The 23878-nt window shown below is 41.2% G+C and overlaps 1 protein-coding gene across 6 annotated transcripts in view; it reads left to right on the forward strand.

The window, feature by feature from the left end:
- RAPGEF2 (Rap guanine nucleotide exchange factor 2) overlaps positions 1 to 23878 on the forward strand; it is a 324533-nt gene that overhangs the window by 106751 nt on the left and 193904 nt on the right. For all 6 annotated transcript variants that reach the window (XM_032803442.2, XM_032803445.2, XM_032803447.2 and 3 more), the window contains exons 2-3: positions 317 to 387; positions 11493 to 11549. In XM_032803442.2, coding sequence (XP_032659333.1) covers positions 317 to 387; positions 11493 to 11549 — 128 coding nt within the window. The remainder of the gene's footprint in view (positions 1 to 316; positions 388 to 11492; positions 11550 to 23878) is intronic.

Raw genomic sequence — 23878 nt, forward strand, 5'->3', positions numbered from 1 at the left:
TCTGTCTTTTATAGTCAAATCAAAGACAAGAAGAACCACAGCAAAAACATAAAGATTTTCTTTTTGTTTATACTTTTAATGATGTTGAAAGCATGCTTGTATATAACGTTCCATTAAAAGTTTCTTGTATGTAAATGCAGAACACTAACAAAACTTTCATGCTCTGTCTAATGTAAACATACTATTTGAAACATGTATTTGTAATATTTCTAGCAAACTCAGTAGAAAACTGTTGGGAGCGCTGTAAAGATGGTAACAATTTTGATACCGTATGCTGATACAAGAAGCATAATAAATGTTTTCTGTCTGTTTGCAGGATTTGGAGATAGTGTATTCCTATTTACATGGAATGGAAGCCTTGTCTAATCTGAGGGAACACCAGCTCAGGTATGGTATTTTAACGCTAATATTATGTTACTTACGTGCTAAAGAGGCATCTGTTAGTGGTGAATTAGAGAATATTTTTTACCCAGATGTCATGGTGATAAATATCTTAATATTTGTAATAATACTTGATTTCTTTTATCTTATAAACTTGGCAGTAATAATGCAGATTTTTAATTTGCTACTTATCAGTGTGATCAGCTGTAAATATAGAGTTTTTAAAACCAGAGTAACAAACTTTTGTAGAAAATTGGTTGCTAGATTTTTACCACCACTCGTATGTTTTAGTTAAAAAATAAATAAATTCAGTTTATATGAAATATTACAGTGAATAATTTTAGATTAAATACTACCAGAAATTTTAACTTGTATTAGAGGCAGAGCTGACAGTGCCAACTTATAGCTAAGGTTGTTTAATGCTTTCCATTTTAAGACCCTGTTCTCAATTGGCTGTAACTTTACTAAACTTAAACTATTTAAGATGAAATTTTCCATGCCAGGTATCTGGCTCAGGTTGAATTTTTTTTGGACTGCTTCAGGCAAAATGCTTGAACTGCTTCTGAGTGTGAAGTTGAGGAAAAAGAAGCTTTTTCCTAATATTACACTCCTACAGCTATTTTAGGAAGCTGTAGCGCCTCCATGTTTTTGAGAAGGGACTTGAAATTGCATGAGGTTTGCCCTGTTTTCAGAGGTACGATTTGCTGTCCCAATGAAAATCTACCCAAATTTGGCTGACTTAAGACTCCGAAAATTGTTGTTTGTATACAAGTAGTACTGGTTTGTTAGAGAATGTCAGCAAACTTCTGTGAACATTGTCTCCGCTGAGTATGCTCCACCTGAACAGAGCTCTGTGCTAACCACACTGAGTGAGCTCCAACATGTGTCTGGACAGAGCTTTTCATGCAGTTGGTTCTGGCTGAGGAGGACCTCTTTACTCCTGGGGCAAAATATTTAAAAAAAAAATAATTCTGCACAAAATATTTTAAAATTCTGCAAATTTTAATTGTCAAAATAACACTACATAATCAGGCCAGTTTCAATTGTTTTGGTAATTTATCTCAAAATACCTGTCAGCAAGTATGTTTGTAATAATACAGAGACGCTCACAAATTCCCCCAGGAATAGAAAGTTAAGGAAACCCCTATGACAACCCAGGTCCTGTTCTCCCCTCCCCGAGCCCAGCCCAGCTATGGCCCCCATTTGCCTCGATACCTGCACTCCCTCCCTCCAGAGCCCAGACACCCACCTCCCCTCGACCTCTCAGAGTCTCGGGATCCAGAGGGAGAAACAGCCTGATGCTCAGTCCCAGATTTGCATGGAGTTTTCTTGCATGCCGCTGTTTCCTTCTGTCAGAGCATGTGGGGAATTGCAGCTGCCGGGAACCCTCTAGCTCAGTGGTCTCCAAACTGGGATGCGTATACCCCAGGGGGTGCGCAAGACAATCCATTGGGGGGCGCAGCAGGAGGAGCACTGCCAGGGGCGGGGAGAGGGCGGCAGGAGGAGGGAGGGAACGAGCGAGCCAGGAAGCTGCCCCACCACTCCCCTGCAGGCAGGGCTACCGGGAACGCAGGGGCTTTAGGGGCTGCAGGGCCGTGGGCTAAGGGGCCCCGGGGCCCTGGCCTGCAGCTCTAAAGCCCCTTTCAGAATGCAGCCCTGAGTCCTCCGGCCCGTGGAGGAGCAGGGGCAGCCGCACAGCCAACAGTGGGAAAGAACGGTGCTTTCTCCTTCAAAGCTGGCCGGAGAGAAGCGGCACTTTGAAGGGGAAAGCTGTGCTTCTCTCCGGCTCCTGGCTGTGCGGCTGCCCCTGCTCCTCCTGAGTCCTCCAGTCCGTGCTCGCAAGGCCTCATTCCAAAAGAAGCTTTAGGGCTGCAGGCCAGGGACCCTGGGTCCCCTTAGCCCAGGGCCCTGCAGCCCCTAAAGCCACTGCATTCCGAGTGGCCCTGCCTGCTGGGGGTGGTGCAGGGGAGGAGCTCCCAGAATTATGGCTCCCAGAATTGCGGCCGTGGGGGTGGTGCTGTGCTGTGCAGAGCCACCTGCACACTCCCTGCACCAAACAGGAGCTGCCCCAGGTAAGTGCTCTGCACCTCCTGCCTGCCCCAGCCCTGAGCCGCCTCCTGCACCGCCTGAGCGCCCTCCCGCACCCTAACTCCCTCCCAGACCCTGTAACCCCCCAAGCCACCTCCTGCACCCTAACCCTAATCTAGGCTTTTGAATTGCTGTATCACAAAGTGTTAAAACAAGATTTTCAGAAATAATGAAGCATATTCAATCACATTGCTCTCACTAAAAATATTATTAATAATAATTTTTTTTGTGAGAGCAAAAAGGGTTTTCGTACTGTTAATAAATAAAATACAATAAAAAATATTGTTTTTCATCTTTATCTCATCCTTTTTTAATTTCTATTTTTATATGTTTTATAATGTACACAATATATTAGTGTAGTAGTACATGTATATAATTTATACATAAATATACATATATTGGGGTGCGTGCTCAAAATTTTTTTACTGATGGGGTCCATGGTCAAAAAAGCATATTCTGCACACACAGCATAAATTTCTGCAAAATTCTGCATTGTGCAGTGGCACAGAATTCCTTCAGGAGTACCTTTTTGTTGCTGGAAATGAGAACAGGGAGACTCCTGTGCTGTTAGTGCTCCTCATGCTGGAATACAGGCAATTTGGAGGAGGAGGAAAGGAAGTATCCCTATATGAATGCAGAAGGGTGAGGGGCAGAGAGGACAGGGAAGGAGGAGACAAGAGCACGGAGTTGGGGGGGAAGAGTGCAGGCTTGGTGGTTGGACCAGGAGCAAGGGCGGAGTCAGGGATAGAATGAAAGGTTCAACACAGACAACTTGGAGGAGGATAGAAGCAGAGAAGACGGACAGAAACTGACAGGCTGGGTATTTAGGGAACATGGTAGGGGATGGGTTATAAGCGGACAGGTTTTTGGGGTCAGGGCAGAAGTATATATAACTACTAAAGCATACTTCCCTCCAGTATCTGGAATAGAACTCAAGATTCTCCAGTTCCAACATTTCTCATTTCCCAGTAGGTCTCATAATGTTTGATGATAGTGTCGCATCCCCCTTTAGTGACTGACCCACACAGAGGGTAACAGCCTACTATTACTGTGAGTTGCTCTGTTAGCTCAGGTGCTAGAGGTTTCTGCTGTAGATCCAAAGGTTCCAATTTTGCTGATGACCCCTGTGCAGAGGCAGCGTGATTCTACATGATATCTTAATTTTTTCAGTTTGCTTTTATGAAAACTTTGTTTTTATGAAGTTTTCAATGTAAAAAGAATTTTAAGATTGCAAAGTCAAGCACTCTGTGTGACACACCAGGGTATAATCCAAACCAGTGAGTAGTTGTCACCCCCGCCTTGTCACTTGGGGTGCCCTTAACAGTGCCTCGTAGTCTCCAGCCTAGACTTCTCAGAAACAGCCTGCAGCATGTAAGTTGCTGTCAGCTATATCTGTGTGTGCTGCAGCCAGCCAGCCACACCTTGGCTCTTACCCGTGTTAAGCATTACCACAGAACGACTCCAACACACTCCCAGTCCCAGATTTTCCCCAGAAACATATGTCCTATACAGCTCAGTCCTCTCCTGGACAATATAAATATGTTAAGTCCCTTATTCCTTAAAGGCAATAATATGCACATAACTTGTTACCCCAACTGGAGTTACCCTGACACTTCAACTTGAATACACTGGGTTACATAAAATAATAAAACAGAGATTTTAAGTGAGTATGAGTAATGAGGCATGAAAGTCAGAAATGTTTACAAGAAAAATAAAGATTTCTAGAATCTACTTAAGAAACTATCTTAGTTGCAATGAAAACTTTCTCACCACAAGCTCCAGCAGCTGATCAAACTCTCAGGTCAGGACCCCTCCCCTAGAGTCCAACAGCTGCTTCCTTTGTCTCTTCAGGTGCAGTGAATGCAATGGGTGGAAGGGGACGGGGAGAGGAGTGTCTTGTGGTGTCTGTCCCTTCATTTTATAGTCCTGTCCCACTTTGAGAAGCATTTCCATCTGGGAGCAAGGTGACAAGTAGTCTGTGTGGAAGGAAACTCCATGCTGGTTCTTTGCCAAAATGTAGAATTTTGCGCTTGACCCCTTTCCTGCCAAAGAATGGCCACTTAGCAGTTAATGCTCCATCGGTAATGCTCCATATCTACTTGACACTTGGCTGAGGCATCAGCTTGCCCTTTGTCTCTGAGGAACTGATTTGGCTGCTCCCCAGGCTTATCTGGGAAACATACAGTAGAACCTCAGGGTTACAAACAGCAGAGTTATGAACTGACTAGTCAATCACATGCCACATTTGGAACTGGAAGTATACAATCAGGCAGCAGCAGAGATTGGGGGGTGGGGGGGTGGGGAAGCAAATACTGTACAGTTCTGTGTTAAATGTAAACTACTTAAAAAGAAAAAGGAAAAGCAGCATTTTCCTTCTTCACAGTGACGTTTGAAAGCTGTATTAAATCAATGTTCAGTTGTAAACTTTTGAAAGAACAACCATAATGTTTTGTTCAGAGTTACAGACAACCTCCATTCCTGAGGTGTTTGAGGTTCTACTGTACTTTTAGTTATGATTTCAACTTATGTCTATAACTTTACGTGCAACACTGCTACGTGCATTTTGCCATGATCTCATTGATCAGCAAATTGAGTTTTCAAATGATACTTTACAAGCCATACTTCATACAAACATTATTATAACAGTGTAGAGGGTGTGAACATGGGTATATTCTATCATATTCAGAAGTTAGAAAATACTGCAGCTGTGTTTGTTCATGCAACCTTAATTTGCCCCCCTGCTCTATATGAATTATGATACAGTCTTTTAACTGCATGATCACAAACTGTTTTTTCTATAGAACCTCTGCCTCATTCAGTTCATACGACGGACTGTGTGCCAGGAATGACTCGGTTGTTTAGTCAGTGAGGTTATTGTCTGTAGAACTCCTGCCTCATTTGTTTCTGAAGTTAGGAAGTGTGTGGTGAATGATGCAGGAGAATGCATGGGGTAAAAGAATGATCTTGTGACTAAGGCAGTTGAATACTGCCTTGAAGAATGATTTTATCCCTACCTGTGCCACAAAGCTCCTGTGTGAGAGAGTCACTTAAGCCCAGCTTTTTGTAGGTGGTCACTAAGAGTATGTCTGCACTGCCTTTTGGAGGAGTCTTCAAGTCTGTGTGCTAAAAATAGCTGTTTGGATGTTGCAGTGTCTGATTCTAAACTTAATTAAAACTGAATTGCTGGAGATGTGATTTATTATAATTGATATGTAGAGTTTGACATGACTAATGTCACTACTGCTGTTCTGTAAAAATCACATTGTTTGAGTGGTGTTAGCAAAGGGAGGCCTGAAGCAAAGCTAGGAGTCCTTGATCACTATAGGAGCAGTTGTTATACCACTTTCCATCATATATAAATACCTGTTCATTTGCAAGTGCACTACATCCTCTTTAGTTTTATTTGGGGAAAAAAAAGGGTGTCGAGAGTTGAGCACTTCTAAAAATAAATGTTTAATAAAAATAATTTATATTAACATAGGTTACAGATGAAGTCAAGGCCGGATTTCCAGTTAGGTACAGTAGGCATGTGACTAGAGGTGCAGGTGTTCTAGGGACACCTAAAAATTAAGTGTGTTTAAAAGTTAAAAAGTACTTACATTATTTTTTATATTTCTTATTGCATTTTTTATGGAAAACTATATAGGCGGAGGTGCAGGGAGGAGAGGGATGCTGAAGATGCTGTGCCTAGGGGCATGTAAAGTATAAATCTGGCCCTGAGTGAAGAGGTGTTCAAGAATATAACGGTACCATACTGTGAAGGATGAAGCTAGTGGCAATCTAGAAATCTGTTAAACACTTCTAAATATTTTTTTTAACATTCCTAATGTGTCCATAGAATAAAATGCCAACTAGGAAAAAATATTCAAGAATTTCTTTAAATCAGGGTAGTTACATGCATGTAACCTCAAATCCTCCCACTTTTTTACTAACTGTATAAAAGGGGCCACATTTTATTTGTTTTTTCATAAAATAATTTATAAAATAGTATACTAGTGGCTCATCTTCTATGTGTATCTCCTATTGCTTTCTCCCACTCTTGCTTTTTGGGGTGCTTTTTGCCCACATTTTAAACATTTGGACTGGTTGCTACAGAAGTGAAAGTGTTATGCATATAAGTGTCTTTCACTATTAAAGTAACTCCTCACTTAACATTGTAGTTATGTTCCTGAGAAATGCTACATTAAGCGAAACAATGTTAAGCGAATCCAATTTCCCCATAAGAATTAATCTAAATGGGGAGGGGGTTAGGTTCCAGGGAAATTTTTTCCACCAGACAAAAGAATGAAAATAAGCAGATAAGCAGACACGCACAAAATAAGTTTTAAACAAACATCTTAGTACTGTACACAGCGGTGATGATTGTGAAGCTTCGTTGAGGTGATGGAATCAGAGGGTGGGATATATCTCTGGGAATGTCTTATTGCTAAACGATGAACTAGCCCTCCTTGGCTGAGCCTTCAAGGGTTAACACATTGCTGTTAATGTAGCCTCACACTCTACAAGGCAGCGGAAATGAAGGGAGGAGACACAGCATGGCTGTGGTGTGTGTGTGTGTGTGTGTGTGTGAGAGAGAGAAACACACACACATTGCCCCTTTAAGTAGATCAGCAAGTTGAAACAGCAGCTGCTGCCAGCAAGCTCCCTCTGTCCTGAGCCCTGTTGTATCCCCCCAGGACATTGGCACCCCTCTTCCCCCTGCTCTGCACAGCAATCCCAGGAGCAGCTCCAAGGCAGAGGGCAGGAGCAGCACATGGCAGTGGCGGGTGGGACACCTGAACTGCCCGACAATTGATGCCAAATTACTTTTGTTACCTTATTTTAATGCACTGAATTAACTTTGACACAAATCAGATCTATGGTCTGGATGCTAATCTTTAGTCTCTAGACCAGGGGTTGGCAGCCTTTCAGAAGTGGTGTGGCAAGTCTTCATTTATTCACGGTAATTTAAGGTTTCGCATGCCAGTAATACATTTTACATTTACAGAGGCCAGCGGCCGGGACCCCAGGCCGGCAGCGGGGCCAGCCGGTTTGGGGTTCCATCCGCCGACCTCTGTCAGCTGGGGTCCTGGCCGCCGACCCTGCTCGGCCTGCTACCAGTCCTGGGTTCCGTTCATCCATGGTGGCAGCGGGCTGAGTGGGGTCGACGACAGGGACCCCAGGCCGGCAGCAGCATGCCACGTTAAATTAGCTTGTGTGCCAGAGGTTGCCGACCCCTGCTCTAGACTGTTACTTTGTCCTTCACATGTCATTTTATGGAGTTTTATCCAAGTATTGATTTTTTTATACTAAAGCAGTCAGAATATGTTTTGCACCTTGTATGTATATATAAAATTCACTTCACTTTGTTCTGGAAGGTCAGCTTTGGTCACTCACCATCTGTTGCAGTATTAATTATTATGAAATGATGTGTAACATTTTTAGCAAACTTATCCATATTCAAGAATACTAGGCTTAAACTGACCTTATAACTTGTAAGCAGGGATCCTAGTGGCCTGATACATTGATGCATGGCTTTGGCTTGTAAATTGGAATTAAGTCGAGATTTTTTCTAAGGAATGTGTGGAACTTGTCCTAACTTTACTAGCACAGAGAATTCCTAGAGGAGAGCTTGTGTTTACAGCACCATATATAGAAAAGGCTGACTTCATCCAGATGCAGGTTTATCGCATTTTCTAGGATAGTGACACTCTTTTTGTGCTGGCTAGTTTGTAAACCATTTTTGGAGATTAGTTGTTTTTGTGGGGTTTTCTAAACTGCAAGCTTTGTTCACTAATGAAAAATGCTGTCTTAAAGTTTTGGGTTTTTTGAAGTTGATTTTGGTTCTGAACTTGGTTGACTAAAATATGTTGTGATGTAGGAGATAGATGTAACATTCCTATAAATATCAGCACACCCAAAGTACTGTCAAAAACTTTATATATAGGAAGGAAGTAATTAACTGCCTATTATGAAAAAGCTTTAATTATATTAATCATAACAAAATACATACGTATGTTACTGAAAACACTGTGCCATCTTGTGCAAGAGGATTGTGTTACTTGTTTATCTACAGAAAATTCAGCCATAGTGCTACTAAGGAAGGGTGAATTTGTTTGACTTAAGGAGGAATGGATTTCAGTCTTTGTCCCAAACTCAAATCAAAATTGAATTTACGTGCCAAATAAAATTGCACTGTCACTGGGAAACCAGAGTCTCCTATAATTCCTTAATTCCAGCCTGTGCATCACACAGAACTCTGCTAGCAGAGCAGAGACTATAGAAGAACTTAATCAGGTTCCTTTATTAATATTTAGTTTTTTTTTAAGTAGCGATTTTTCTATTCTGTACCTTCTTTTAGCTTCTCTGTTCCACAGATTCATTTATGATAGGTAAGACCAAGAAGCTAAATAACTGAAGATTGAGATCCCAGAACTAAGGCCAGTTGTCTTTTTTTTTTTTTTTTTTTTTTTAAAGGTTGCGGGACTCATGGAAAGCCATGTGATACAATGGACAACATTTCAGCAGTAGGATGCATTAATGAGTAGGGAAGCCCAATAAGCTTCTCATTGCACAAGGAAGCAAAAGTGGCCTTCCAGTGAGCAGAAACTTTTTCTTAATGCAGGAGATGCAGACCAGAGAGGTTCTCAACGTCAAAGTGGACTGTTTGATATGGAGCGGACAGTCTATTGCCAGGGAAAGGAATGGTCACAACCACCTCTGTTCAGAAACAGGGAAAAATTCAGGCCCTATCCATTAACAGGAAAAACTCCCTTGTTTCCCCTCACTAGCCAAGGTTGTTAAAAAGCTATTGTGAGAGAGTGGGTTGAGGGGTAATTTTAGTAGAACCGAATTGGCTATTGAGGCCATGGAGCTAGGAGGCAATAGCAATGACCGTGGGGAAACCTTGTCGCATTTTAATAGAAAAATCTAACTGATCCGGGGGCCCAGACCAATTTCTTCCTCCACTCATTGAGAAGCCATACTCTCAGACTTTTTACCAATTACCAAGTGGGAAGCCTCAATTTATATAATCAGTTTTAATCAACTTTATTTGTACTTCATTTTCTAAAGAGAGGTGCATCACCCACGAAGGCTCACGCTCCAAAACGTCTGTTAGTCTATAAGGTGCCACAGGATTCTCTGCTGCTTTTATAACCATTAAAACATTTTAAGTAAATTGAGTCTGTACATTAGATTTGGTACATCTTTTTGCTACTACAAGGACATACTGTAATTATATACATTTAAGAAATTATATAGCTTAATATTTTCAAATTCTTATTAATTGTACATTTTGAGTATGTTAGAAAATGGTGAATGATATATTGCTTATTTATTAGATAATCACTTTTTGCTCATGAGTTTGTGTCAAGTTCGTTAGGGTGGCAACTGGAATTTAACTGAACACATACAACAGCATATACAATTTATTTTTATCAAGCAAAACATCATCAATATTTAGGATACATAAACTTCTTTTATCAAAACACATTTCACATTTTTCATCTAAATTAACCAGAGGGATTAACTGTAGTCAGTGAATTAAATTGATTATTTCAGGTCAGCCTAGAAAAAATTTCAAATATGTCTAAGTGAAAGTGCTGGAGATTTAAATTCCTGGTCTCATCTCTGTCTCTTGAAAATGAGACAGTCTCCTAAATTACTTAGACTGACCTGTTGTCTTATTTATAAAGCTTGATCACAAAAGCTAGATGTTTTTCCCCCGATCCTGTCTTTACACAGAAAAACAAACTTTCTCAGCCTTTGATAGAGGCCCCTCAGTTCAGCATATTTATTTAAATACTCTAAGAGATTATAATAAGTTTTAGACCTTAACATATTTTGTATTAAATTCATATTTAATTATAAATGTCTGTTTTTAAAGAGAAAAAGCTTATAACTTAAATTAAAGTCCAGTTTTTAAAATTTTATTTTTTAAAAAATCAGTTTTTAGCCACCCCGGTGGAATGAAGGTCATAGTGCTGGGAAACTTTATCTTGATATGTCATCAGAAGCTAGTGGGTCATCTTCATATAGCAAGACATCTCATTGCAACAGAAATGATCACACCCCTAGTGACTGAGAATTTCTGCCTGGAATTCAAATATAGTTCCTAATGTTTTAATAAAATACTCACATTAGCCTCTTAAGCAAATCTCCTTATACTTGTCCAGCAAGTAGCCTTTCTGTTTGCAGTTTGCTCTGGAAGTATACAATATTTACCTGTGGGGGGTGGGGTGGGTGAAATGGTGTAAGTCACTGAGCCACAATGCTGTGTATTTCATGAAGATAAAGTGGTTCTATGAATCCTCACTGATTTCATCACAAAAAGGAAGGTTACTGTTCTCAGGACTTAGGAAAGTTTTGTCTGAAATAAGTGCACCTGAAGGAAAAGTAGCACGTATTGGATGTGAAAGGGGCATTAAGGATTTCCCTGAAGTCTGCAGGCAAATCTTTTCACGTTTTTGTAACTTACTGCCCTTTTGGAATTGGAAATGAGCAAGAGATTTTAATGCTAAAGCTTCAAAATGTCAGCCAAAGGCTGAAGTGTCATAAGGTACTTTTTGGAGGTATATATGGCTTAACTTGAAAAAGCAAGTACTGGAAATCTCACAAAAGACATCTGCTCAGTATTGCATATTGCTTTATTTTTCTTGAAATGTGCTTTATATTCTGAAGTAGCTTACACTGAAAAGTGAGATAATACTTAACTCCTCTACAGTACTTTTCATCAGCAGATCTCAAGGCATGTGATAAAGGAGGTCAAGATCATTATCCCCATTTTACAGAGGCTAAACATTTAATGGGAGAAGTTACATCCCACTAATAGTCACGTTTCAGTACTGTAAACTCACCAGTTTAGATATGTCGGTAAACAACTTAAACTTAAACATATATTATTTTCATTAAGAGCTGAGAACAAATGTGACAATATTAATTAAATATTTTAATAAAACTTTTTTCAGACATTGAGGCTTCCTTTGAATGATAACCTATGAAGGTGGTAAAGGCAAAAAAAAATGTCTTTTTTTCTCTTACAGGCTGATGTGTGAAACTGTGAGATATGAAAGGCATGAAGCAAACGAAGTTCTGTACTAGTAAGTGTTTCCTGTCTTCTTCTATGTGCAGTTCAATGAACCACATCTTTCCAAAAATGCCAAAGGGTGTGTTTTAAAAGTTTGTTCTGTGTGAGCAAATGAGCCACCTTAACTTCTTCATCACATAGCATAGAAATGTGCAGGTTCAAACTGGTGTCAGTAATAGAGCTGATGTGCATTGTTGTAACATTGTAGTCAGTGAAAAGGCAGAGAATTAGTGGGTGTGGAATGTCATCTCCTCAGATTAAGCTGTCATCTGGATTTAAATCAATCAAGATAAAGCAGTAGTGACCAGTTTTTTCCTGCCATAGATGTCAGATCAACAAATCTAGCATGAGTAATAATTAGCAGGGAGGTGAATTGATGTCATTTCAGATACAGTGGAGATCTCTTAACACACATCCTACATGTGCCATTAATTGCCCCTTCACCCCCCCCCCCCGGCATTTTTTTTTCAAATTTAATGTAAGCAGGTAACCTGCAATGCAGTACAGTGTTCATGAGTGGATGAGTTGAAACGTGTATGAATAATGCAACCTTTCAAATTCTTCTAATCCAGTGGCCAGAGCCTCTACTTTTGTTTTTGCACAGGCAAATTATTTTTTTGTATTTTCATTATCATTATGACAAAGAATGGTGAGCATAGTTATATGCTAATTTCATGATAGCAAGGTTCAACCGAATAAACTAAACAATTGTATCTAAAGAAAGGTATACTGAAAATAAAGATCAGTAGAAACTAACATACTCTCATATCGTTATGTAGCCAGCGTAATCTTAATGATTGATTGTACATAACTGTTTTATCAGTGAAATTTATGGTGACAGTTTTGTTACATTCTGGTTTGACTGCATTCCTTTTTGTGTGTATGTATGTTTAATAATAACATCTAGACTCTAAATCTCAGGAAGGTATAGTAGATACCTTGTTTTGGTTTTTTGTGAACAAAATAAATGCTGCTATTTGCAGAATTTATGGTGGTAATAATACTTAAATAGGATTCAGGTGTATAGTCTGAGGAAATGTAACATGCAAGTGGAAAATCCTGAATCTGGGTTAATTTGAAGTGGCTCTCCCATTTCTTGCATTGATTCCCTTTGTCAGGCCTTTCATGTGACTTTATCTTCACTTTGATCTTCTGTCTGTCCTTTCTACTTACATCTGACCCTTTTTTTCACTCCATTCAGTTGGTCTAATTGGCAATATCTTCCTATACACACAAGTGCAAAATGTTTTGGTTTACCATGAGCAATCTGTGTACACTTGGACTCTATGAAAACCTAGACATTACTGGAATAATTTTTTTAAATTGTTGGAATTTTGTCAAACACACACACACACACACACACACAACACACACACACACACACACACACACGGCAAGGTTGTAGTTTAGCATTTTGATACGTTGTGAGATCAAAGATGGATCCATAAGGAAATCCGGCAAATTCTCCTTGATTACCACCTATGTTCACTACATCACTGAGAGTGGCTCTGAAATTCTGGTATTTTCAGTACACTTGTAAGTTTAGTTAATTTCCATCTTATTTCGGTATGGTAAACCTCATGGGGGGGAACTTGTTCTTTTTTTGTGTCCTTCCTAAGCTTAGCATATGTCTGGCAAGACACGTGTGTATTACTGAGGTTTATAAAATTAAAATGTAAAAGAGATGCATTCACTAGCCCTTGTATCTGTGTGTTTCAAGGGTTAGGTAATGGGATAGAGACACTCTCATCTCTAGGTCAGTAGTGACCAAAAGTTATTTTTGACCTGAATGAAATGAGTTGGGCATTAATCCAGTTTTCTAGTGGACATTGCAAAACTTCACAACTGGTAGCCCTTGTTTTGTAGTCGCAAAGGCCAAGGATTTAAGTAGGCATGGAGATTGAACTTCTAAAGTCTATGAATTTCTATGAATTTCTACCTGTTCAATACAGTGTTGCAATGATTTCAGTGCTGTCAATGTGATGGTTTGTCACAAGCTCTAAAATACTTTAAAAAAGTCTCTATGGAAGTAGCTGCAATTATGACTGAGCTATAAATGATTGATTGACCTCTTTTTTCCCCCATGTATATATGAATGACCTCCCCCAGGCACAACTTAATGTATCAATATTGGGAAGCTAAATCTTTATTTCTCTTCATGTGAAGATGAAAACCAATATATTTGCTGTCAGGTGGAACAAACTACCCATAGAAGCAACATACATTCACTGTAAATATCATGTTTCTAAATAAAGGACTGAAGCCTTGTTTTCTTACGTAAGGGGGAGAGAGCACTACATGGGCGGAAGGGAGGATGTGTGTGAGGGGAGAGGCATCAATTTTATCATCTAAAGTTGAGGTACACATTTAAAAGTTCATCAAAAACCTGACCACCATGCTATCCATTTTTATCTTTACCCTAATATAAATAAGCTGTAAGAATTCATAATATCTGTATAAATGTTTAATTTTTTTAAATGGCCAAAAGGGAAAAACAGAGCATGTTGTTAAAATTGACTTAGCTCATCTGCATTTACTTTACTATCAGCGGGTTTATGTTCATGCAACAAATTGTCAAACCCTAGGGCCATCTCTTTGTTTAACATGGGAACTAGGTTATTAAAAGTGGCAGTTCAGCTCCAGTTATTCTTCATTTGCCAGACATCTCTACTAGTTTTATTTGATGTGAAGTTAATGATAGAAGGGCTAAAAGCCTTTGAGGCAGAAAATCAGGTTTGAAGTTTTTCCTGACACACACACGCACACGCATATCCGATTTTCTTACCTGCTTGACAAGACACTCCTACCCCAAAGTCTGATTTAATTTTTTTTTGTGCTGCTTACTGCATTCTGTCAAATTACTTGTTAAAAAGATTCTTGTTCTTCACCTCTACGTCATATTAACACTTGGCACTGCCATAGATGAGATGGAGTCAGCATTTTTATTTAGAAACCTAATTTTTAATAGTTGTATACATTGCCATTTAATTTATCAGGCTTAACCTTGGCAGCCAAAATACAATTTCGTTTTTATGATCAAGTTAGATTAAATCTTCTCAGCCATATTTGGCAAATGAGGGATCTTTCTGACTATAAAAGCTTTTTTTTTTTTTTAAACTTCTCTGAATTAAAAAATACAAATACAAAAAACCCAACTATAAATTTTTTTTTTCCAGTGAACATGGTTGATACATGGTATACAGCTATGCAATTTGACATATTTACATAGGATTTTGGTTATGAGGAAGGGAGTGAGTAGTGTACCAAAAATGATTTGGGGGATTTGGTGCTACAGTTTTAATTTTGATTAGATTGAAAAGCCGAGTCTTTAAAATATAAAGTTTTACTAGGAAGCAGTTTTTATTCTTAGAAGGAGACTATATGGAGCCAATGTGTGTGTATTCAAATAAGTTAAATAACTTGCATGCTTCTCTTATCCCCTTTGAATACGTTACAGAATGAGTTATGTTGGCAGAAAACTTTTGAATTTTGATGGCAGCTTGTCATCTAAAGAGATTAAAATCATCAAAATTCATGCATGGCTGAAATAGCATGCTGGGGAGGTGACAATGACTTGGGTATATTGGGCCTATTACATCTCTAGAGTTTGACTTCAGTGGAGTTAAACTACAGATGAATTTATTGCATTAACTTTTTATGATTGATAAAAATATGCAGGTTGCTCTGATACTTTGTGACCTTTGATAAGAAGATCCTCCTAGCCACTGCATGATTGTTAGCGCCCCTTTCCTTCTCCAACTTCTTTTCTGAGAATGTGGATCAAATACAAAATTTCCAAGACTAATATATTTGATAAATACTTCTTAAATTCTTGCCAATGAGAAAATATTTCAGAGCTTGATTGTTAGTTATAGATTAGTGGTTTCAATAGGGTTGCCTCCTAAAACTGAAATGCCTTAGATGAGTGTTCTCCATCTTTTAAATGTTTTGAACTAATTTTAAATAAGAATAATCTTCTTCCATCAACACTTATTAAAAATTAGGGAATTTTATAATAATTTGGAATTTTTCCTATTTTTTCCTAATACAGTACCCCATTAGTTCTCCTACTAAGTACATTTTTAATTTAAAAAACCCTTAATCTGTCTTCAATGATGGACATTATTTGACTAAAAAAATTAAATACATACATTACTACACAAATGGTGACTTGAGAAGACTTCTAAATGATAGGTGGAGTTGAATAAGTTTTTGTTTTGATAAACTGAAGAGCCACAGTTTCAGGTAGTTCAAAAGAGAACTTACAATTTGTTGGCTGATTTTCTGATTAAGCTACACCGTATCTCTTACTGAAATGTTTAGCTGCAAAACTATACTTCAGTCTCCCATCTTTCATTTCCCCCATCCTACATCCTGGGCCACCCAGAGGATTCAGGGGGCCTGGGATAAAGCAATTTTGTGGGGCCCCTTCCATAAAAAAAGTTGCAATACTATAGAATACTATATTCTCGTGGGGGCCACTGCAGGGCCTGGGGTCTGGGGCAAATTGCCCCACTTGCCCCCCCTCTGGGTAGCCCTGCTTACATCATCTTAAAAAAAAAAAAAAAGGTAAAGTTGGTCATTTGGAGTAAGAAGTAACTATGGAATTGCTAATACTAGAATATGGTTGGTAGCTGTTGGTAACAGATATTTCTGTGATGAATGCACCGTAGTTTTAATTTTTAATAAGCTGAAAGCAATATCATATATGGGGAGAAAAGGATATTTACCTGTGTTCTCACTGGGCAGCTCTGTGTTCTAAGATTAGATCCAAATGCTCTTGTTCTGTAGCTGTGATATCACAGAATGACATAGTCTGGGGTGCTGCAACTCAGTGAAATCCACTAATGGGTCTTTACAGGACTCGGTTTTTTTGTTTAGTTTTGTTTTTGTTTTTAAAGTAGGGCCAGGTCGGTAACCCTTTCAAACTATGTGACACAGTGTCTTTGCAGCTACCCAAATCTTCCCTTTTCCTTCTGCATGCAGCCTCTGGGTCCACTGAAATGAAATTGTGGATGCCCTGCATATGTGTAGACCCTAATTAGCTGGAGAGAGGGATGGCAGAGAGGAAGATATGAAGGAACTTAAAAGGCCCATGGAATGCTACTAGCTGACAGCCCAAAATTGTGCCTGTTGACAAATAGCAAGAGAAGCAATCATTGGATGTTTCATATCTGTGCGGACCCCAGCAACCCCTGGAGAAGGATGGCGTTTGGGAGAAGGAAGCATGCTTGAAGACCTATTCACAGATCTTGCTCCCGAACTGCTGTCCTCTCCAATTCTCATGAGCAAAATGTAATTGAAATAAAGATTTTACATAGAATCAAAATTAATATAGTTTAATATATTTTGGAGCTTGTGTATTAAAACATTTTGAAAAGTAGCTGAGGACACATAGCTGCTGTTCTTAAAAACAAACACCCTAGCTATTTCATTGTAGCTGTAGGTCTGTGTAATATCCATGAATCCTGTGCAATGAGAGGTGAGGCACAGGATTTAGAGGGTTCTTGGGAATGAGTGTGGGGAACTTATTAGTATGTGCTCCTGTCATAAATAGATAGCTAAGGGTTAATGTTTCTTTTACCTGTAAAGGGTTAACAAAGGAAACACACATGACGGCAAGAAGGCAACTCAGGAACTGAATTTTTCAAAGTCAGGGAGGAATTTTTGCTCTGAGTCTTTTGTCTGTCTCTCAGCTATGAGAAGCTCTTTCTTCTTCTAATCTTCTATGTCCAACTTGTAAGTACAGGTGAAAACCAATATAGGCTTTTATGTTGTTTTGGTGTATTTACATGTGTGTAATTGCTGGAATGTTTCAATGGATATTTTTTGAATCAGACTGTTTATTCATATTTTCTCTTTAAGGGATAGCCCTGTATTTGTCATCTTGATGCAGAGAATAATTTGATGTTTTGTTCTTCTTTTTTATATAAAGCTTTCTTTTAAAAACCTGTTTGAGTTTTCTCTGGTTAAGGAGAAAGAAGACAGGGGGGAGGGAACACACGTTCTGTGTTTAACTCTCCTAGTGTCCAGGGCGGGAAGAAGCTACGGGGAAGAGAGAGAGAACTTTTCTGTTTCTTGTATTTGGGTTTGTCTCTTTGTGGAAGAAAGGAGACATGTTCTTGGTATTGTGATGTAAAGAGATTGCATCAATACTCTCAGGTTAGCCCAGGCCTTGTAACTTGCAAGTTGCAGTGCTGGTGAGGGGGTTACAGTGCTGCAACTTATTCGGTGTCCACACTTACAAAGCTCAGCAAGCGCTGCAACTCCCTGTCTGCAGCGCTGGCTGTACTCTTGGTTGCTACGGGTGAAGCGAATCCAGCTGGTGATGCAGCGCTGCTCATCAGGTGTGGACACTCACCAGCGCTGTAACTGGCCTCCAGGGTATTAGGATGTATCCCAGCAACCTTTTCAGCCTCTCTGGTCATCGTTTCGCACTCCACTGCCTGGGCTCAGGTGACCCGCCTTTTATGCCAGGAATTTTAAAAATCCCTTCCTGTTTGCTCAGCGAGGCGTGGAGGGCAAATCAATCAATCAATCAGTGACCATGCCTCCACGCCAAACGAGCCCCAACATGGAGGACTGCCGAGCTGAGGATCTCATCAGTGTTTGGGGTGAGGAAGCTGTGCAGCACAGCTGCGCTCGAGCGTAGAAATTATGATATCTATGGCCAGATATCAAAGTCAATGCAATACAGGGCTATGACTGGGATGCGGTGCAGTGCAGGTTAAGGTAAAGGAGCTGCGGAGTGCCTACTGCAAACACGTGAGGGAAACGCCGCTCAGGTGCTGCCCCCACGACCTGCCGTTTTACAAGGAGCTGGAATGCGATACTTGGATGTAACCCACTGCCAATCCGAGGATCACGATGGACAGTTCAGAGCCTGGAGAGGAGGGGAGGGTGTAGAGGAACCCGAGAGTGAGGCTACTGAGGTGTTTGGAGACTTCCAGGAGTCATGCGCAGGAGCTATTTTCCAGCCAGAAGAAGCTACAGTCGCAGCCGCTGGAACTTGGTAGTGAGGAACCAGCAGAGGACTGTTCCCGGTAAGAAGCTTTTATTATAAGGATGGAATGTTTTGGGAGGAGGGGGGCTATGGCTGCCTGCAAGCATGCCTAGATGTGGAATAGCCATTGATTTGGTCTATCACGTCGCGGTAATCTGCCTCTGTAATCTCTTCAAAAGTTCAGCCAGAGCATCTGTCATAAGTAGATAAGGTAAGGTAAGGGTTAATTTCTTTTACTGTAAAGGGTTTAAAAGGGAACCAAACCTGACAGAGGCCAATCAGGAAACCGGATTTTAAAAGTAAGGGTGGGAACCTCGGAGATTTTTGGCTTTGTTCTGTGTCTTTGTTGTTTTCCTCGGCTGTGAGTAAACAAGCTTTTCTTCTAACTCCATCTTCTCTCAAATATTCTACTATCAAGTGTGAGTACAAAGAACCAAGTAATCGCTTTTGATGTGCTTTGATTTGTATTTAACATGGGCTTTGATTTGCTTTTTACTGTTTAATTGGCTATCTTTTAATCAGGCTGTTTATTCTATTTTCTTATAAGCATATCCCTGTATTGAGTTTCTTATGCAGAGTGTAGTATATTAAGTTCTTTCTTTTTTATATAAAGTTTTCTTTTTAAACTTGTGGGAGTTTCTTTTCCTATTGAGGCAAAGGGGAGAGAAATTTCTGTGTCGGAGCTGGTTACATCTGTGACAGGCTAGGGGAGGGAGGAAAAGCATGCTCTGTGGGTTACTTTCCTATTGTCCCAGGGCGGGAAAAAGTTACGGGGAAAGAAAGAGAGAGGAATCAGCTCTGTTCCCTGGTGCTTAAGGCTTGTCTCCTTGAGAGACGGAGACAAGTTTTGTATTGTGATGTAAAGAGATTGCATCAATTCCCTCAGGTTGCTCAGAGCGGAACAACGGAGAGAGAGGGAGAGGGAGGGAGATATATTCCTTTGCCGGTAGACTCATACTTCTGAGTCTTGGGATCTCCCGGAAAGTTGGGGAGGCCAGAGAGGGGTCCCTAAGGAATTTGGGAACCAGCTGATATACCTCAATACTTCTGGTGGCAGCGAATAAGATCCAAGCTGGTATACTGGGGAGGTTCAGTAAGACCCAGATTTTGTACGCTAAGGTCCAGATTTGAGGACAGACGTTTACCACAGCATGTGCAATGCGCTTCCGCAAGTTTATAGGGAGATCACGTGGTCCTTGTCCCCAGCAGGACTAACACGTCCGGCCATTGTGCCGTGAGGGGTGGGGGACCATTGCTGCACACAGGCAAGCTGCGTAGGGACCAGGGCGGAATCACATAGCTGTAGAAGACCCTCCCGCTCTTCCAGGTGACCGGAGCAGCTAGATATCAGGGAGGTTAAAATTCTGTGGAAAATGCAGGGTACTGTTAAGTGCTATTCCCTGAGCTGCTCTTTGCTGTTCCCAAGTCACAGAAAGCCCATGGATTCCAGAGTCAAGCAGCCCCTCCAGGTGAGCCAGTGTGCAAGATGGCTCTGAGGAGTACTGTGTGGGAGATGTGGGTGGGGGTTTCAGTGTCTATTTCCCTGTAGCTGCTCTTTGCTTTTCCAAGTCAAGAAAGCCGTGGATCAGAGACAGCCCCTTCCGGTGAGCCACGTGTGCAAGATGGCTCTGAGGAGTACTGTTTGGCAGATGTGGTGTAGGATCAGTGCTATTTCCCTCTAGCTGCTCTTTGCTTTCCCAAGTCACAGAAACCCATGGATCCAGAGTCAAGCAGCCCTTCCAGGTGAGACGCGTGTGGGAACATACATTTGTCTTGCAGTGCAGCTCTCTGTGTATGCTCGCAATGTGTATGCATGCTAGAATAGTTCTTAAAAACATACAGGCTCTGTAGTAAAAGTTTATCTCTCTGTGTTTTTTTAAAGGACCTGTGGATACTGCTCATCAGCGCAGACTCCTGAAAAACTACGGACTTAAGAAAAACAAGGAAGATAAGGAGGAGCTGTGAAGCAGTTATGAATCTGTATTCCATAGATAATAAAAGTTAAGACTGGGGGAAAGGAAGTCAGGAAAAAGGAACAGGCTGCAAGAGAAAGGAAAAGGCTGCCAGATGAAAGGAACTGGCTACGAAGAGAGCACAATCAGCTGCTAAGCATCCTGGAACGCTAACAGACCTCATGCAGTCAATGGTAGCCATGCAGGCAGGCATAACCGCTGCCTTCCCCCCATCCAGAGCTCACATCCCATTGTGCCCACTGTTTCCTGCAAAACCCTTTCAGCATCCTGGTTCTTACCACCACCAGCTGCCCAAACACCATACGTTCCCTAACAGCCTGGAGAATGAACGACCCTTATCCTATGCACTCAACCCATGCACCTGAGTATTTATCTGAAGTGCGCAGCATTCTATCAGCACTCAAGGGAAGGACTATATCAACCTCATGACTTTATGCTCATTACCCTACACCCTAGCCCGTTATCTTACTGTATTTAATAAGGATTTCTTGTCTTTAAAACAGTTTTTATTATTAAGAAAGATTCTGTAACATTACTGTACACAAGTGAAAAATAGGCACTGCAAATATTGCAACCATTGCACTTAACTCTGTGGAAGGCACTCATGTTCAGCCTCAATTGCTCTTGTAAGCATCCTATCCTTGAAGCGTCGTCATGCTGGAGCTCTCTAGTAGACGCCTGCGTCTCGGCATGTGCAAATTCAGCCTCAGGCGTTGAACTCGGAAGGTCCTTCGTACTGAAGGTTTCCCTTCCCTTCAAAATATTTGGAGGATACCAGCACGCAGTTAATAATCAGCTGGATGCTGCTTTCCCACAAGTCTAGCTTCCTGTAGCGACTTCTCCATCTCCCTGTTAAACGTCATAAAGCACAACTCCATCTTCATTCTGCACGGCTCAAGCTCTGTAGTTGGAACCGGTCCTTCTCTGTAGCTCCCTGATATCACGGTTTCATGAAGCAAGGCCATTACAGGGTAGCGGGTCTCACAGGATCACAGTGGCATTTGACGTTTGCCACTGGGATTCTTTCCTGTTGGGAAAAAGTCCTGCCTGCAGCTTCCTGAAATGCACTGTTCCGAAAGATTCGTGCATATGCACCTTTCCAGGCATCTGTGTAAATGTCAGTGGACGCCCGAGTGAATCACAAAGCGCTGGAGAACATAGAGAAATACCCTTTCTCCGATTACAAGTATCGTATGCCAGTGGGGTCGAGTGCAAATAGGAATATGTTCCATCTATTGCCCTCCACAGTTTGGGAACCCATGTGTGCAAAGCCATCCATAATGTCCTGCACATTCCCCAAGAGTCCACGGTTCTTCTTAGCAGGATGACAATTAATGGCCTGCAAAACTTGCATCACCACTATTCCAACAGTCGACTTTCCCATCCGAACTGGTTTGCGACCGATCTGGTAGCTGTCTGGAGTTGCCAGCTTCCAGGACTGCAATAGCACCCGCTTCTCCACTGACAGGGCAGCTCTCTCAGTTACGTGCTTGCGCTGCAGGCTGGTGGCGAGCTCAGCACACAAGTTCCAAGAAAGTGGTTTTCATCGAAGAGTCTGCGCCATGTGCTCGTCATTCCCAGACTTTGCATGACGATGTGATCCCACTACTCAGTGCTTGTTTCCCGAGCCAAAGAGCGGCCATCCAGTGTCTGAGCACGTCCGTTATGCCACAGCAATTTAGTGTCAGGTGCCGGTCAGCCGTTCTATTTCAGGCATGTGAGCTCTCCTCATTGTCACTTTGGAGCAGAAGGAGTAGCTCAACTGGCCAGACGTGATGTGCTGGGTGACAGCATTCATAGCAAAGTCTCAGCAGCTGGGCTCCATTTTTACTGAAATACGCGGCAGACTCACAATTGGCACAAACGGTCTGAAAGGGAAGCGTAGCACCACGGGTCTTGAAAGGAAGGGAATTGACGCAAACCTTCTGTTCCATTCCACAAGCCAAGCGCCAAAATTGGGACGACGGTCTGCTCGTGGGATAGCTACCACAATGCACCATCAAACAGCGCTGAAATGCTGAAGTGTGGACATATCTGCAGCGCTGGTCGCTCTGGTTCAGTGTGGACGCTGAAACAAAACAGCGTGGCCTACACAGGCCGTACGACCAACACGCTGATTACAGCGTGCAAAAATGTAAGTGTAGCCATACCCAGTACCCATACAATACATACCCAGTACCCTACAATACTCAATACCATACATCAATATTTCAGGTTAGCCCAGAGAGGAAGTCTGGGTGGGAGAGGGAGGGGGAAGGGAGTGGTTTATTTACCTTTGTTGGAGACTCAAGCATCTGAGTCTTGGGGGTTCCCAGGGAGGTTTGGGGGGCTTCAAGTGTACAGGCAGTGATTCGTGGTTGGTGGCAGCGAGATAAGACTCAAGCTGGTTAATTAAGCTTGGAGGTTATACTACAGCTACAGATTTGGAGCAGATTTGTGAAAGAGGCTTATGATAGCTCCCCTGAGTGATTCTTTGGATCCTACAGTAGAGCAGCCAGTAGGACCTCCATCGCCCCTCCTTGTCAGCCTGAGTGTCTTCAGGATTGGTCAATAGGGCAGAGGCAGCATATGCAAGAGAGTGGGGCTAATGAAGGAGCCCCTCCATCTATGCATAGTCTGACATAGCTATGGAGTGGGAGGTGGATGCAATGTAAGGCATAAGGTGGCCCTTAGCGTTTGTGGTGACACTTAGCCTGGGCAGGGTACTCTAAATAGACATGACTCTTTAAATTTACATTTCAAATTTAATGCTTTGTTAATTAACATTTAATAGTCCAGACTTATACTGTGCATTATTTACATACTTGGGAAAGGTCTGGGATGTTTGAGAGAAGTCAGAATTTCCATACTTGATATTTTAGGGTCCCAGTATAATTATTTCCTCTTATTTTCTTTGACACTTTTCTCTACTCTTACTCTAAACTTATTTTTTCCGAACATTGTGTGTCTCTTCATGGAGGCTTTGGAAATATTTCAGAATTTACTGTCCTTAATGTTCAGCGAAGATCCTTGATTTCAGAGTTAGTAACAATTCCCCTTGACCCCTATATTTCCAAGGCCACAGAAGACATTTTGCAAATGATTGATTAAAAGCTATCTAAATAAACATCATACTCAGGATTAAGTCTATTTTGAAACTTTTGTCTGGATCAGCATACTGATTTTCAGATTGGCCTCTGCAGGAAATCTATATTCATTCTCCTTGTGCTTCTATAGGCTCCTGTGAAAGTCATCCAACAGGATATTTCATAATGCAGACAGTCATTGCAGAACGGCTGGTTTATTGCGTTTTTGCTCTCCTGAAGGTGTATTATACCTTCTGCTAGCCAGACAGTTGGCAAAGTTGTACTGGGATCCTGCCAGGTC

Source organism: Chelonoidis abingdonii, chromosome 5, assembly GCF_003597395.2.
Source record: "Chelonoidis abingdonii isolate Lonesome George chromosome 5, CheloAbing_2.0, whole genome shotgun sequence".
NCBI classification, from domain to species: domain Eukaryota; kingdom Metazoa; phylum Chordata; order Testudines; family Testudinidae; genus Chelonoidis; species Chelonoidis abingdonii.